The following is a 14028-nucleotide window of genomic DNA, read 5'->3' as shown; positions in this document are numbered from 1 at the left end:
AAAGCTTCACAACCACTTGAGTGCACGGAGCACACGATTTATTATCTTAATACAATTACAATGACCAATTTTTCAAGTGGATGACCTTATTTGATACAAGAGACTCCAGATGCAGGCCTAGTTGGCCGAAACACAGCTGTGTCGAGTCTCGATCATCTTTTAATAACATAGTTGCATAGTAAATGATGGCAGATAAAGACCTGAACAGCCATCTAGTTTACCCAACAAGATAAAATTTTACATGGTATGTGATACTTACTGGATTGGATATGATACCCAAGTTTGATTTGTCTTTGCCATTTTCAGGGCACAGACTATAGAAGTCTGCCCAGCACTATTCTTGTACTAAATGTTCTGAAGCTAACATCGAAGCCCCTTAAACTTTACATTCTAGCCCATCCCTATCCAGTCATGATTAAGGTACAGACCATAGAAGTCTGCCCAGCACTGGTTTTGCTTCCCAATTACCGGCGTTGCCACCCAATCTCCACTAAGATTCCGTGGATCCATTCTTTCTAAATTGGATTCATTTATGTTTATCCCACGCATGTTTGAATTCCATTACCATTTTCATCATCACCTCCCGCGGGAGGGCATTCCACGTATCCACCACCCTTTCCGTGAAAAAAATACTTCCTGACATTACTCCTGAGTCTGCCCCACTTCAGCATCAATTCATGCCCTCTAGTTCTACCACCTTCCCATCTCCAGAAAAGGTTTGTTTGCAGATTAATACCGTTCAAATATTTAAACGTCTGTATCATGTCACCCTGTTTTTCCTTTCCTCCAAGGTATACATGTTCAGGTTGGCAAGTCTGTCCTCGTACGGTTTGCAACGCAAATCCCATACCATTTTCGTAGCTTTTCTTTGCACCGCTTCCAGTCTTTTTACGTCTTTAGCAAGATACGGCCTCCAAAATTGAACACAATACTCCGTGGGACCTCACCAACGACTTGTAGAGGGGCATCAACACCTCCTTTCTTCTGCTGGTTTTACCCCTCTCTATGCAGCCTAGCATTCTTCTGGCCACGGCCATTGTCTTGTCACATTGTTTCTTCACCTTCAGATCCTTGAACACAAACACCCAAAGTGTGTCTCCTGAGTCAAGCTTACTAATCTCTCCCTTCTATTCGGTATCTCTCTTTGGATATCTGCACCCCAAGTGCATCACTCTGCGCTTCTTGGCATTACATTTTAACTGTCTGGGGTAGCTATCTGTCCTGGCTTCACGTATTTACTTTTTACTTCTTCTGAAAGAAACCATTTTATATCTTTTTTTTTTTTTTTTTTTTTTTTTTTTTAGTATGCTCTTGTGAAATTCTATGTACAATGTGTTAGTGCTATTAATGTTACTGTATAGTAATATGTAAACTACTATGAAATATGTGAAAAACTGTGAAGTACTGTGGTGGAACCAGAGGCTATGAAAGTAGCACAACCCAAGAATCATCCCCCAAAAAATGACAGATTGGTGAAAAGCAGAAAACTCTTACTGATCGGAGACTCAATTATCAGAGGCATTAACTTAGGAGCACAGTTCAAGGGTTCCAACCTAGTGAAATGCCTTCCAGGATCTTCAGCTACCAGACGTACCGACCAAATTCTGAAAGTGATCCGAGAAGAGAGTGAGGCTTTGAATATTGATGTTGTAATTCACCTGGAGAAAAATGACCTGGCAAACAATAGCAAATTTACAGCACAGAGAGCGTTCCAGAAGCTTGTGGAGGGACTGAAATCTTTGGTTCTGACTGTGGCTTTTTCTGATGTAATTCCCACATGGGAGAAGGGAGAAGAATGACTACGCAAAAGAGTGGAGTTCAATAACTGGCTTGAGACTTGGTGTAAAGAAGAAAGTTTTAGTCACATAGGAGCGTGGGGTAATACATGGAAAAATAACAGGCTGTACTGCAATGATGGGCTACATCTTTTGGTGACTGGAAAAAGGATCCTTTGGGAGAAATTCAGACAGTATGTTTCTAGACATTTAAACTAGAAGGCGGGGGTGACAAAAGGAAACAAGGGAATTCGGAAAGTCACCCCCAGAATAAACTTGATGGCAGAGGAAAAGGTCATCTAAATACAGAAAACCACCTAAACACTCTACACAGATGGAAAGCAATGAGCAAAAATGCTCGCAGTCTAGGTAAAAAGGTTCAAGACTTGCAAGCCCTGATGTTTGAAGAAAACTTGGATATTGTTGCTGTTACAGAGATGTGGTTCAGTGATTCCCATGAATGGGATGTGACTATACTGGACTATAATCTTTTTAGAAAGGATAGAGAGGGCCGAAGGGGTGGAGGAGTGGCACTGTATGTGAGAGACAATATCAGAGCGGCTGAAATGCGGGGCACCTGGGGAGAGGAAGAAGCTTTATGGATTGTCCTGGAAAGAGAAGATGGAACCTGACAAATCAAACTCGGATATACATATGAAGTATTACATACCATGTAAAATGAGTTTATCTTGTTGGGCAGACTAGATGGACCGTTCAGGTCTTCATCTGCCGTCATTTACTATGTTACTCCGAATGAATAGTTCTTAGTAATATGTTCTAACCCACAACACTGCACTGTGGCCCTCCCTGCCTCCTTATATTATCTTTTTTTTATTTTCTCTTTTTGTGTGTAGTTGCCCAAATTTCTTATCGTTTACATCAGTTGTGATTAGCATGTGCACTTATCTTGGGGTAGATCTTCGGGCCAATTTGGGCAACTACACACAAAAAGAGAAAAAGATAATAAAAGGAGGCAGTGAGGGCCACAGTGGTAATTAAATTTGCTGATGAGACAAAGTTATTCAAAGTCGTCAAATCGCGGGAGGATTGTGAAAAATTACAAGAGGACCTTACGAGACGTTGAATGTGAGCAAGTGCAAAGTGATGCATGTGGGAAAGAGGAAACCGAATTATAGCTACGTCATGCAAGGTTCCACGTTAGGAGTCACGGACCAAGAAAGGGATCTGGGTGTTGTTGTTGATACGTTGAAACCTTCTGCTCAGTGTGCTGCTGCAGCTAAGAAAGCAAATAGAATGTTAGGTATTATTAGGAGAGGAATGGAAAACAAAAATTAGGACGTTATAATGCCTTTGTATCGCTCCATGGTGCAACTGCACTTCGAATATTGTGTTCAATTCTGGTCATCGCATCTCAAAAAAGATATAATGGAATTAGAAAAGGTACAGAGAAGGGTGACGAAAATGATAAAGGGGGTGGGGATGACTTCCCTGTGAAGACAGGCTAATGCGGCTAAGGCTCTTCATTTTGTAGATAAAATGGCTGAGGGGAGATATAATAGAGGTCAATAAAATAATGTGTTGCATGGAATGGGTAGACATGAATTGCTTACTCTTTTCAAAAATACTAGAACTGGGGGGCACGCAATGAAAATACAAAATACTAAATTTAAAACAAATTGGAGAAAATATTTCTTCACTCAACGTGTAATTAAACTCTGGAATTCTTTGCCAGAGAATTTAGTAAAAGCAGTTAGTGGGGTTTAAAAAAGTTTTAGATAGCTTCCTAAAAGAAAGTCCATAAGCCATTATTAAGACGGGCTTGGGGGAAAATTCACTGCTTATTTCTAAAATAAGCAGCATAAAATGTATTGCACTGTTTGGGATCTTGGCAAGTACTTGTAACCTGAATTGTAACTACCAAGCTTCAATACAAATGTAAGCTTTAATTCGCTTGAATGCAAACCAGCTGAATGTTTACCACAGCGCCCTAGACACAGATATGAATACCAGTACAACACTCCTAATCATCCATTGTCTCTCCCTACTCTTATAAGCAAACACAACCTACAATCCAGATAACAATTCCATTACTCACAAATCACACAGCACTCACTCACACACAATGCCTACCATAAAGAACATCCATAACAACTCACCCACAACACAACAATCCTATGTACAACCAGCCAACAAAGATTACCTAAACCAAAGACACAATAACCAACCAAAAGGAATAATCTCCGACTATGAATACCACAGAGAAAAAGAGGAAAACATCAACAACAACAAACTCAACCACCGAAGAAACAGACAACTAATAAAAATAAACACATCAAACCCCCCCACGGAACCATACCACTCAATCCAACTAGGATACATCAATGCAAGATCAGCAGTAAGCAACGCAGTAGACATACTAGACTGGATTACCACAGACAACCTAGACCTTCTATTTATCACAGAAACCTGTTCCATAGCCCCACAGACCCCGCCATCTTAGAAACATGCCCACCAGAATACAAAATCACCCCACTGGACAAGAAATGGAATAAAAAGAGGAGGCGGAATAGCTTATTATTTACAAACCCGAATTCACCATCACAATCACAGGTGTGAATCTACCTCACCACTACTTGAAATTGCATCGACAAGAATTAATCATCCAAACCTAATAGGGCACCTTAACACAATCCTATTCTACAGGCCACCAGGAAAATGGCAAGACTCCCAAACAGAACTTATGGATTTCATCTCGAACTCCTGCGTATCTGCCTCAAACATCCTTATACTAGGAGACATCAACCTACACCTAGAAGATGACACCTCACCAAGCACACGAGAATGCAAGGAATTCCTAAAACTCTGGGATCTGCAAGTACCCAATACGCAACCAACACACAAAAAAGGGGACACACTAGATATCATAACAAATTCGAACCGGACTGAACCATCATACTCACTGACACAAGATGGACACCCACACTATGGTCAGACCACCATAAAGCAAACGTCTCTCTCTGCTGGCGAAAAACACTCATAAACACAATCAATAAACAGAAGCAAACAACCTACACAAGGAGAGGAAAAATAGACCCCACAATATTCTGGCAACAGATCTACCTGAACGAATGGTCAACAAACGCTGACACCATCCAATTCCTCCAAGAATGGGATGATCTTTGCACAACAACATTAGACAAAATCGCCCCAATACAAACCAGAACATCTCACAGGAAAAAAGCAAATCCATGGTTCACCGAAGAGCTGAAAAAACTTAAAACACAAGTCAGGAAACTAGAACGAGAATGGAACAAAAAGAAAGACGAACAGACACTAAACGCCTGGAAATCACTTCGGAGAAAATACAAATACACCATAAAACAGACCAAAAGACTACACTACAAAACAATAATAGGACCTAACTACAAAGACACACATAAACTCTTCAACCTTGTGAACAAACTGTTAGACACCACACCAGTCACAAACAACGGCAAAGATCTACCAGATGTTGACAACCTTGCGAAATACTTCAAGGAGAAAATTACACAACTACGACTCAAAATACCCGCTAGCTCTATTGAATATGCCACACTCTTAGAATGTCTAGATCCAGAAGAAGGAATACACCCAGCAGACAGAAACCTGGACCGAATTCAAAATACTATCAGAAGACCTCATCTCTGAAACTCTCAAAAGATATGCCAAAATCCCACTGCAAACTAGACAAATGCCCAAACACCTCATGAAATCTGCTCCTCAACAATTCAAAATAGACCTAACGAACCATGTAAACTTCATGCTACAAACGGACTTTTCCCAAAAGAGGAAAAATCTTACCCCAATACCTAAAGATACAAAGAAAAGCATGAATGAATTACCAATTACAGGCCAGTAGCATCCATACCACTAATAACCAAAATAACCGAAGGAATGGTAACTAAACAACTCACTAACTATCTAAACAAACACTCAATATTGCATGATGCCCAATCAGGATTCCGGTCGAATCATAGCACAGAAACAGTATTAGTCACCCTTATGACTAAATTAAACAAATAATTGCGACTGGCAACAATATACTCCTCCTACAATTTGACATGTCAAGTGCCTTCGATATGGTAGACCACGGAATCCTATTACACATACTTGAATACTTCGGCATTGGAGGAAATGTCCTAAATTGGTTCAAGGGGTTCCTAACCCAACGTTCGTATCAAGTCACATCAAATTCAACCACGTCTAAGGCATGGACACCTGAATGTGGAGTACCACAAGGATCACCTCTTTCACCACCATTTTCACCTAATGATGATCCCTCTGGCAAAACTCCTATCAAACCATAACCTCAACCCTTATATATATGCTGATGACGTGACAATATACATCCCTTTCAAACAAGACATTAACGAAATCTTCAACGAAATCAATAAAAGCCTACAAATCATGAACACATGGGCAGACGCATTCCGTTTGAAATTAAACGCAGAAAAAACTCAATGCCTGATACTCACCTCCCAATACAACACAAAGGAATTCACCGCTATAAACACACCAAACCTAAACCTTCCAATCTCAGAAACGCTCAAAATCCTTGGAGTCACTATTGACCGCCACCTAACACTCGAAACTCACGCAAACAACACAACTAAAAAGATGTTTTACTGCATGTGGAAATTGAAAAGGATAAGACCGTTCGTCCCAAGATCTGTCTTTCGCAGCCTAGTGCAATCCCTCGTACTCAGCCACCTGGACTACTGCAACTCACTATACGCAGGTTGCAAAGAGCATACACTGAGGAAACTTCAAACAGCCCAAAATACGGCAGCCAGACTCATCTTTGGAAAGCCAAAATATGAAAGCGCAAAACCATTACGAGAGAAACTGCACTGGCTTCCACTCAAGGAACGCGTCACTTTTAAAGTATGCACATTAGTTCACAAAATCATCCACGGCGAAGCCCCAGCCTACATATCTGAACTAATAGACTTACCACCCAGAAACGCCAAAAGATCATCCCGAACCTTCCTCAACCTCCACTTCCCCAATTGCAAGGGCTTGAAATACAAGACGCTACACGCGTCAACCTTTTCTCACATGAGTACGCAGTTTTGGAATACACTGCCGCGCAACTTAAGAACAATCCACGAGCAAACTTCCTTCCGCAGATCATTGAAGACCCATCTTTTTGAAAAAAATTTACGGAAAGAGCCAAAGCACATAAAATCCACACTTACTGTTTAGTAATGTACTATAAATCCACTTCTGAACTCTCATCCCCGTAATCCCACATCACTCGTACCTTTACTCACAGAAATATGTATACCATATGTCTTTACGCCTTAATATTGCCCTTCAAGCTCCCATTGTCTCCTTCCAGTGTTCAATGTTTGTGTTCCATTGTTGCACTCCTTAACGACACTTCGATTGTCTCGCATAATTCTGCACAATGTAATCCATAACCAATCTGTAACAAATTGTACTTCCACCATTCATTTCTTATTGTAAGCCACACTGAACCTGCAAAAAGGTGGGAAAATGTGGGATACAAATGCAATAAATAAATAAATTAAATTAAATTGGCCACTGTGGAAACAGGATGCTGGGCTTGATGGACCTTCGACCTGTCCCAGTATGGCAACCGTTTTGTCCAATGAGACCATGTGGAGATGTAGTAGTCCATACCATCCAGATTACCTGCCACTAATGAACCAAATTTCCTGATAATGATCCTCTGCGTTATAAAGTTCCGAATCCACCAAATAGAGCCACTACATTATATAGCCTCAAATCTGGGAATCCCAATCCTCCCCTCAGCTTCTCCAGTGTCTGCTTACAATAACTCATCTTGGATTTTTCCCTTTCCAAATAAAACACTGGAGCACCCCTTTATATAACTTATCCTCCTTACCTAAAATCCAAAAAGGCATCATTTGCAGAAGGTAGAATAACTTGGGGAGAGCCACCATTTTAAACAAAGCTGTACACCCAAAAAGCAAGAGAGGAAGATCTTTCTACTTACCACAAAGATACTTTCTAACTTAGAACAGATGTTTAAGCAGTAGATTTCCTTAGGATCCACATGCAAATATATCCCAAGATATTTCAAACCACTACTAGCTGGTTTCAGCTGCAGAGGTGAGGGTTGTAACGGACTAGTATCCCCCACATACAAAAGTTCTGACTTATCTAAGTTAATCTTCAGGCCTGAAAACTGCCAGATTATGTCAAAGACTTAGTATGTGTGGCATATGATGATCTGGATCCTCTAGAAACAATAACATGTCATCTGCAAATAGTGTATCTTCTGCTCCCTACTTTCCAGGTGATACCTCATAACTCAGCTGCAGCAACACAATTAATGACTAAAGGCTCCAATGTTAATATAAAAAGAGGGAGGGACAGTAGTCACCCCTGTCTTCTCCCTCAACCAATGGTAAGGAAGAAGAGAGCTGACCATTCATGACTAACCACAGTTCTGGCTGCATATATAGTAGTTTTATCCAAGTACAAAACATATCACCAATATGGTAACAGCTGAAATCCAATGCATACACTCCCAGTCCACTTGGTTGAAGGCTTTTTCAGCGTCAAACTCACTAAAGCCTTCCATCCCCTCCCTGATTGCCACAGTGCTGCTGCTGTGTGAATAATATACACACAAGTATATCTCACTGGCATGAACCCTTTTGATCAGGGTGCACTAGGGAGGGAAGATAGACATTGTCTAGCAGCCAACACTGAAGTAAGAATCTTAAGATCTTGATTATTAAGAGAAAGATTATTAAGAGAAATAGGTCCTATATGATTCGACCTTCTAAGGGGTGTCGACCTGGCTTAAGGAGTACAATCACGTGTGCTACATTCTAATGACATCCCAATTGCCCCCCTGCCAAAATAGCATGATACATTCTCTGCAGGGGTTCTGCTACCAAATCCACCATGACCTTTATCTGATTCTCCTCCAAAGTCATCAGGGCCTGGAGCCTTATCTGATTTTAACTTTTTTTTTATAGCCATTCGAATCTCATGAACCTGATGGGCGCATCCAACCCTCGAGCCTGGTTTTCTTTGAGTATAGGGAGGCAGAGGTCCTGAAAAAAAAATATCCCTGATACAAATTTCCCTCCTGTCTAGCTTAAAGCTGTTTATAATAGGAGGTAAAGGTCTGAATGATCCTCATGTCAAGCCATACCCCCCCCCCTCCCCGATGTTTTACGTTTGTAATAATATTTAGTTCCCCTCTAGGGCATTACTAAATTAGCCAAAAAAAAACCACCCTTAACAATTTTCCCATTTATGTAACTTGTACTTATACAAGAAAATGTCCAAGATGTCCAATTTTGCTCTGGAGTCCAAAGGTCATTAAGTTGGATCTTAACACAAACAAATTCCTGTCGTTGAATATCTAACATACCCCTCACATGTCTTGTGTGTATCTGAGTTTCTACTACTACTACTACTACTTAACATTTCTAAAGCGCTACTAGGGTTACCCAGCGCTGTACAATTTAACATAGAGGGACGGTCCCTGCTCAAGGAGCTTACAATCTAAGAGACAAGTGAACGGACAGTCCGATAGGGGCGGGTCAAATTGGGGCAGTCTGGATTTACTGAACGGTAAGAGTTAGGTGCCGAATGCAGCATTGAAGAGGTGGGTTTTAATTCTACCAGGTTCAAAAGCTCCTCATCCCGCTTTTTCCTTTGGCCATTAACATAGCTAATTATTTGGCCTCTCAGGACTACCTTAAATACTTCCCATAATACTTCGGAGTAGGAGGCACTGTTCTCAAATGGTTCAAAGGATTCCTGACCACAAGATCATACCAAGTAACAACGAACGAGGACAGATCTCCACCATGGATACCTGAGTATGGAGTTCCCCAAGGATCCCCTCTCTCACCAACACTATTCAATCTAATGATGATACCTCTAGCCAAGCTACTAGCCAATCAAAACCTTAACCCCTACATTTATGCAGATGACGTCACAATTTACGTTCCATTCAAACATGATCTAAATGAAATCACCAATGAGATCAACCAAAGCCTCCAAATAATGCACACATGGGCAGACGCATTCCAATTAAAACTTAACACAGAAAAAACACAATGCCTCGTACTCACCTCACAACATAACACAAAAAACTTCAACACCATAACCACACCATACTGTTCCCTTCCGGTCTTACAAAACTTGAAAATTCTTGGAGTCACCATCGATCGAAACCTCACTCTCGATACCCACGTGAAAAACACGACCAAAAAGATGTTCTACACCATGTGGAAACTTAAAAGATACATCTTCCGTACCCTGGTACAGTCAATGGTAATAAGTCACCTCGACTATTGCAATGCACTGTACGTTGGATGCAAAGAACAGACAATCAAAAAACTCCAAACTGCCCAGAATACGGCCACCAGACTCATATTTGGAAAAACTAAATATGAAAGTGCAAAACCAATAAGAGAGAAACTTCACTGGCTCCCAATTAAGGAACGCATTGCGTTCAAGATCTGCACGATTGTACACAAAATCATTCATGCAGACTCCAATATACATGTTAAACCTCGTGGACCTACCTCCCAGAAACGCCACAAGATCATCTCGCAAATTTCTCAACCTGCACTACCCCAGCTGCAAAGGACTGAAGTACAAACTGATGCATGCCACTACCTTCTCGTACAAGAGCATGCAATTATGGAATGCATTACCCGCAGACCTGAAAGCAATCAACGAAACAACTATCTTTTGAAAATCTCTGAAAACATTCTTCTTCAACAAGGCCTACAATGAACACCTATAATCACTCTAAGGCACCTCACCAACCCGCTCAATTATGAAAGGTCACCTTATACAACTATCCTTATCACTACCTTCCTTCTCCCTCTTCCCGTCCTTGGTCGTCACACATTACTAACTGTATCTGATATATTGTTACGATAATGTCAACAAATCTATGTAAGCCACATTGAGCCTGCAAATAGGTGGGGGAATGTGGGATACAAATGCAATAAATAAATAAATAATGAAATAGCCCCCAGATAGCCATCATCATTGTGTTCCAAATAATCCTGCCAGGTCTTCCTTAAGAAATTTTGAAACAATTTATAATCTTCACTTCCTTCGACCCCATGACGCCTGATCCACATGTACCTCATCTGACCACAATATAACTTTGTATCTGCTATCAACCGAATTAGCAAACGCCTCTACGGTACTATGTAAGCCACATTGAGCCTGCAAATAGGTGGGAAAATGTGGGGTACAAATGTAACAAATAAAACTAAGGTTTGGCACAAAACAGGTTTGTCTTCAAAGTCCCTGGGAATCTGTTTCACTCGCAATTCTATGATCACCTTAGGTGGTAGTTGTAAAAGAACCAGTCAAAAGGAACCTGCCTTAGAGAATAGCTTTTTACAGGTAGGGATGGAGGGAGCTCCTCGGAAGTGAGTCCGCTCGCTCAGCCAGTCGTCACGTGACTCTTTTTTGGTGTTTATTTTATAGTATACACAGGTACCTATGTAGAGTACACACACATAGTTACACCTTTTTGGAACTGGTCTAAATTTGAGCATTTGTGCACTATTTGGGCTGGATCTGGGAACTTATGTTTAAAGCACATAGGCAATTTTTTGGACTTCTGAAATAGATGTCTGTTAAAGTCAAGCCCTAGACATGATAGTTTGGGAAGCCTCCTAGTTGTAATAAGTATCATTCATTTGCATTGGTAGGTGGAATGCTTAGTCCATGAGAATGCTGGATTGCTTTCTGTGCACTGATCTGACTCCTATAGTGTACATAAGGCGGGGTAGTGGGGGGCGGCTCGCCCCAGGTGATGGCAGCAAGAGGGTGTGTGGAGCAGGCCACATGGCTGTTGGCTCTGCCGGTCCCCTTCCTGGAACAGGAATTTGACATTGGGGGGGGGGGGGGGGTGCAAGGGACATCAGAGCTGACAGCCACACACCTGCTTCACGTACCCCCTTGCTTGGAGGAGGGGTGTGTGCTCTGCCCATTGGGGGTGCATGCGCTCCATCCCGGGTGCTATATAAGGTAGTTAAAGCCACTGCCTGACTCTATTTAATATTTTCATTTGTTTTCTTTCAGATTGCCCGGGAGCTGCTCCAGTTTACCTTTGACCTTTTTGTGAAAGCTCAGATGGTCAGTGTGGACTTCCCTGAAATGATAGCAGAAATTGTCTCTGCCCAAGTCCCCAAGATTCTCTCTGGCCGCGTCAAGCCCATCTATTTCCACTCCCAGTGATCACCTATCCTGCCTCGCTCCCCAGTGCCTTTACCTCCAGCCCTCTTGTGTCAATCAACTCTGTACTATAGTGCCTTAGGAAGTTTGCTCTATAGATATGCAAAAGTTACTGTCTCACACTACGCTAATGTTTGGGGGACAAGAGGGAGAAAAGATGATTGGACTGTAAATAGTCTAGCTACTCACAGTAGCATCCATAACACATTGATCAGGAATCTCTAGAACAGGACTGCCCACAACTGTGTATATTTACTCCACTCATCTCTGCGATGTCCTTGCTTTATTTTCTCTTATGTATACCATTGAGTTGTTTGCTAGATGAACTGATTGGTTGCACAAGGGAGTCAGTGGTGAACAATTGGATTAGATAAAGGCGTTACAGTGGAACCAGGCCATTGTGGAAGCCAGTATGCTAATTATACTGTTAGTTAATATACTGATCAGAAGTAGAGGTTGAAGGAACTGCCTTACAGCCATTACCTTGACCATGATACCAATGGCAGGAAATTGGCCTAGAAAATATTGCTTGAAAATAGGTAGAATTTCATTCCTGTCTAACTTTGGCACAATACACTGTGACCCAAAGGTTGGCAAGAAAGTCAAACTCGGGGCCAGCTCAGCCTGTGGACCAGGTGAGATGCTGGGTCAGGGTGTTAGTGATAAAGGTTGCCAAAACTGCAGTCCAGCATATTTCCTTTTCTTTTTGTTTCCTCCTCCCCCCACCTGTGGTCTAGCATTCTCCCTCTATCTCTAACATACTCCCCTCCCTCCAAATATACCTTCAGATCCTAGAGGATTTTGGCAGCAACAAAGAGCCATACATGCTGCCTGCGCTCAGCCCACAGCCATCTCTCTGCTGCATTTTGTCCCATTTGACATAGCTCCTTGTTTCCAGTGGGGCAACAGGCAGGCTCCGAGCCCAGCTCAAGTAGCATGTGTGAATCTCTGCCACTACCGGTGTCCTCTGAGAGTCTGAATGTAGATGTGGGTGAGATGGGGAAAGGCTGAACAAGAGATTGGCACCCTTTATCACCGGTGTGGAAAGGGGGTCTTGAGAGGGAGGATACTGGACCATGATTGCGGGGGGGGGGGGGGGGGGGGGGGGGGGGGGAGACAATGCAAAAGTTGGATTAGGGCACTACAGTCCCTTGAGCCAGCCCTGGTCGGTCACTTTCCTCTGTGATTTTCTTCTTGCCTACCAAGTGGTGTCTATCTGTTAGAAAGATTGTGATGTTACAAGCATTAGCTTCTGTTTTCCAGCCCAGAGAATTTCCCCAGAACAGTTAGCTACAATAGGGGTAGAGAAGCTGGAGGAAACCTTTAGCAGTTACATGGGTTTTATGGAAAGTGGCTTGTAAGAAACACATGCTGGTATAACTCTGGCACAATGTAGCTTTGATAATTTGCACATTTCATAGATTTGTTGCATTGCCTCTGAAAGCTTTTCTGCACCTGGATGGCATAATATGCCAGACATCATGTCCTGGGTTTTCAGTTGGGATTGTGCCTAGAGCGTGGCAGCTGATCATTGTGCATTTTATTTATTACCATTGTTAAGACGCAGGAGAATCCTGCTTTGTAAAAAGGATGATGGAGAACAATGCTCAGTTTTCTGATAGTTCTGCTGAACCCTGGACCCTGTTTTTAAAGGTTTATGTGAATTTAATTATTGTTTAAAGTAGCAGTACTGCCTACATGTGTAAAATTATCAATTTGTCTCTTTGAATTCAGTCCTCTATTAGTGTCTTTTGTCCAGTTTTACATATACGTAGTGTGGCAGTATGTAAGTCACCCTGAATGTGAACTAAATCTAAATAAATAAATACATAATACATAAAAGAAGTAAATTACAAGAGGGGTGTGAAAAGCCTGCTGTCTTGTTTGTAAATCATTTTTCAGCCCTTGAGCTCACTTACCAACTCGTACAGTCAGGATGATGCTGAGACTAAACAGGACAGCAGCACCTCTGATTTATTTGGACCAATAATAGTGAAAGTGGTTAAAGCAGGAGCCAGTTTGGTTTGGCCTA

At 41.8% G+C, this 14028-nt stretch overlaps 1 protein-coding gene across 1 annotated transcript in view; it reads left to right on the top strand.

Moving 5' to 3' along the window:
• AR (androgen receptor) overlaps positions 1-13725 on the top strand; it is a 310721-nt gene extending 296996 nt beyond the window's left edge. The window contains 1 exon segment of the mRNA XM_030208702.1: positions 11844-13725. Coding sequence (XP_030064562.1) covers positions 11844-11999 — 156 coding nt within the window. The 3' untranslated portion in view covers positions 12000-13725.
• The last annotated feature ends 303 nt before the right edge of the window (positions 13726-14028 follow it).

The sequence above is a fragment of the Microcaecilia unicolor genome, chromosome 7 (assembly GCF_901765095.1).
Source record: "Microcaecilia unicolor chromosome 7, aMicUni1.1, whole genome shotgun sequence".
Taxonomy (NCBI): Eukaryota; Metazoa; Chordata; class Amphibia; order Gymnophiona; family Siphonopidae; genus Microcaecilia; species Microcaecilia unicolor.
The sequence above is the reverse complement of the archived record's forward strand: the minus strand, read 5'-3'. Positions and strand labels throughout refer to the sequence as shown.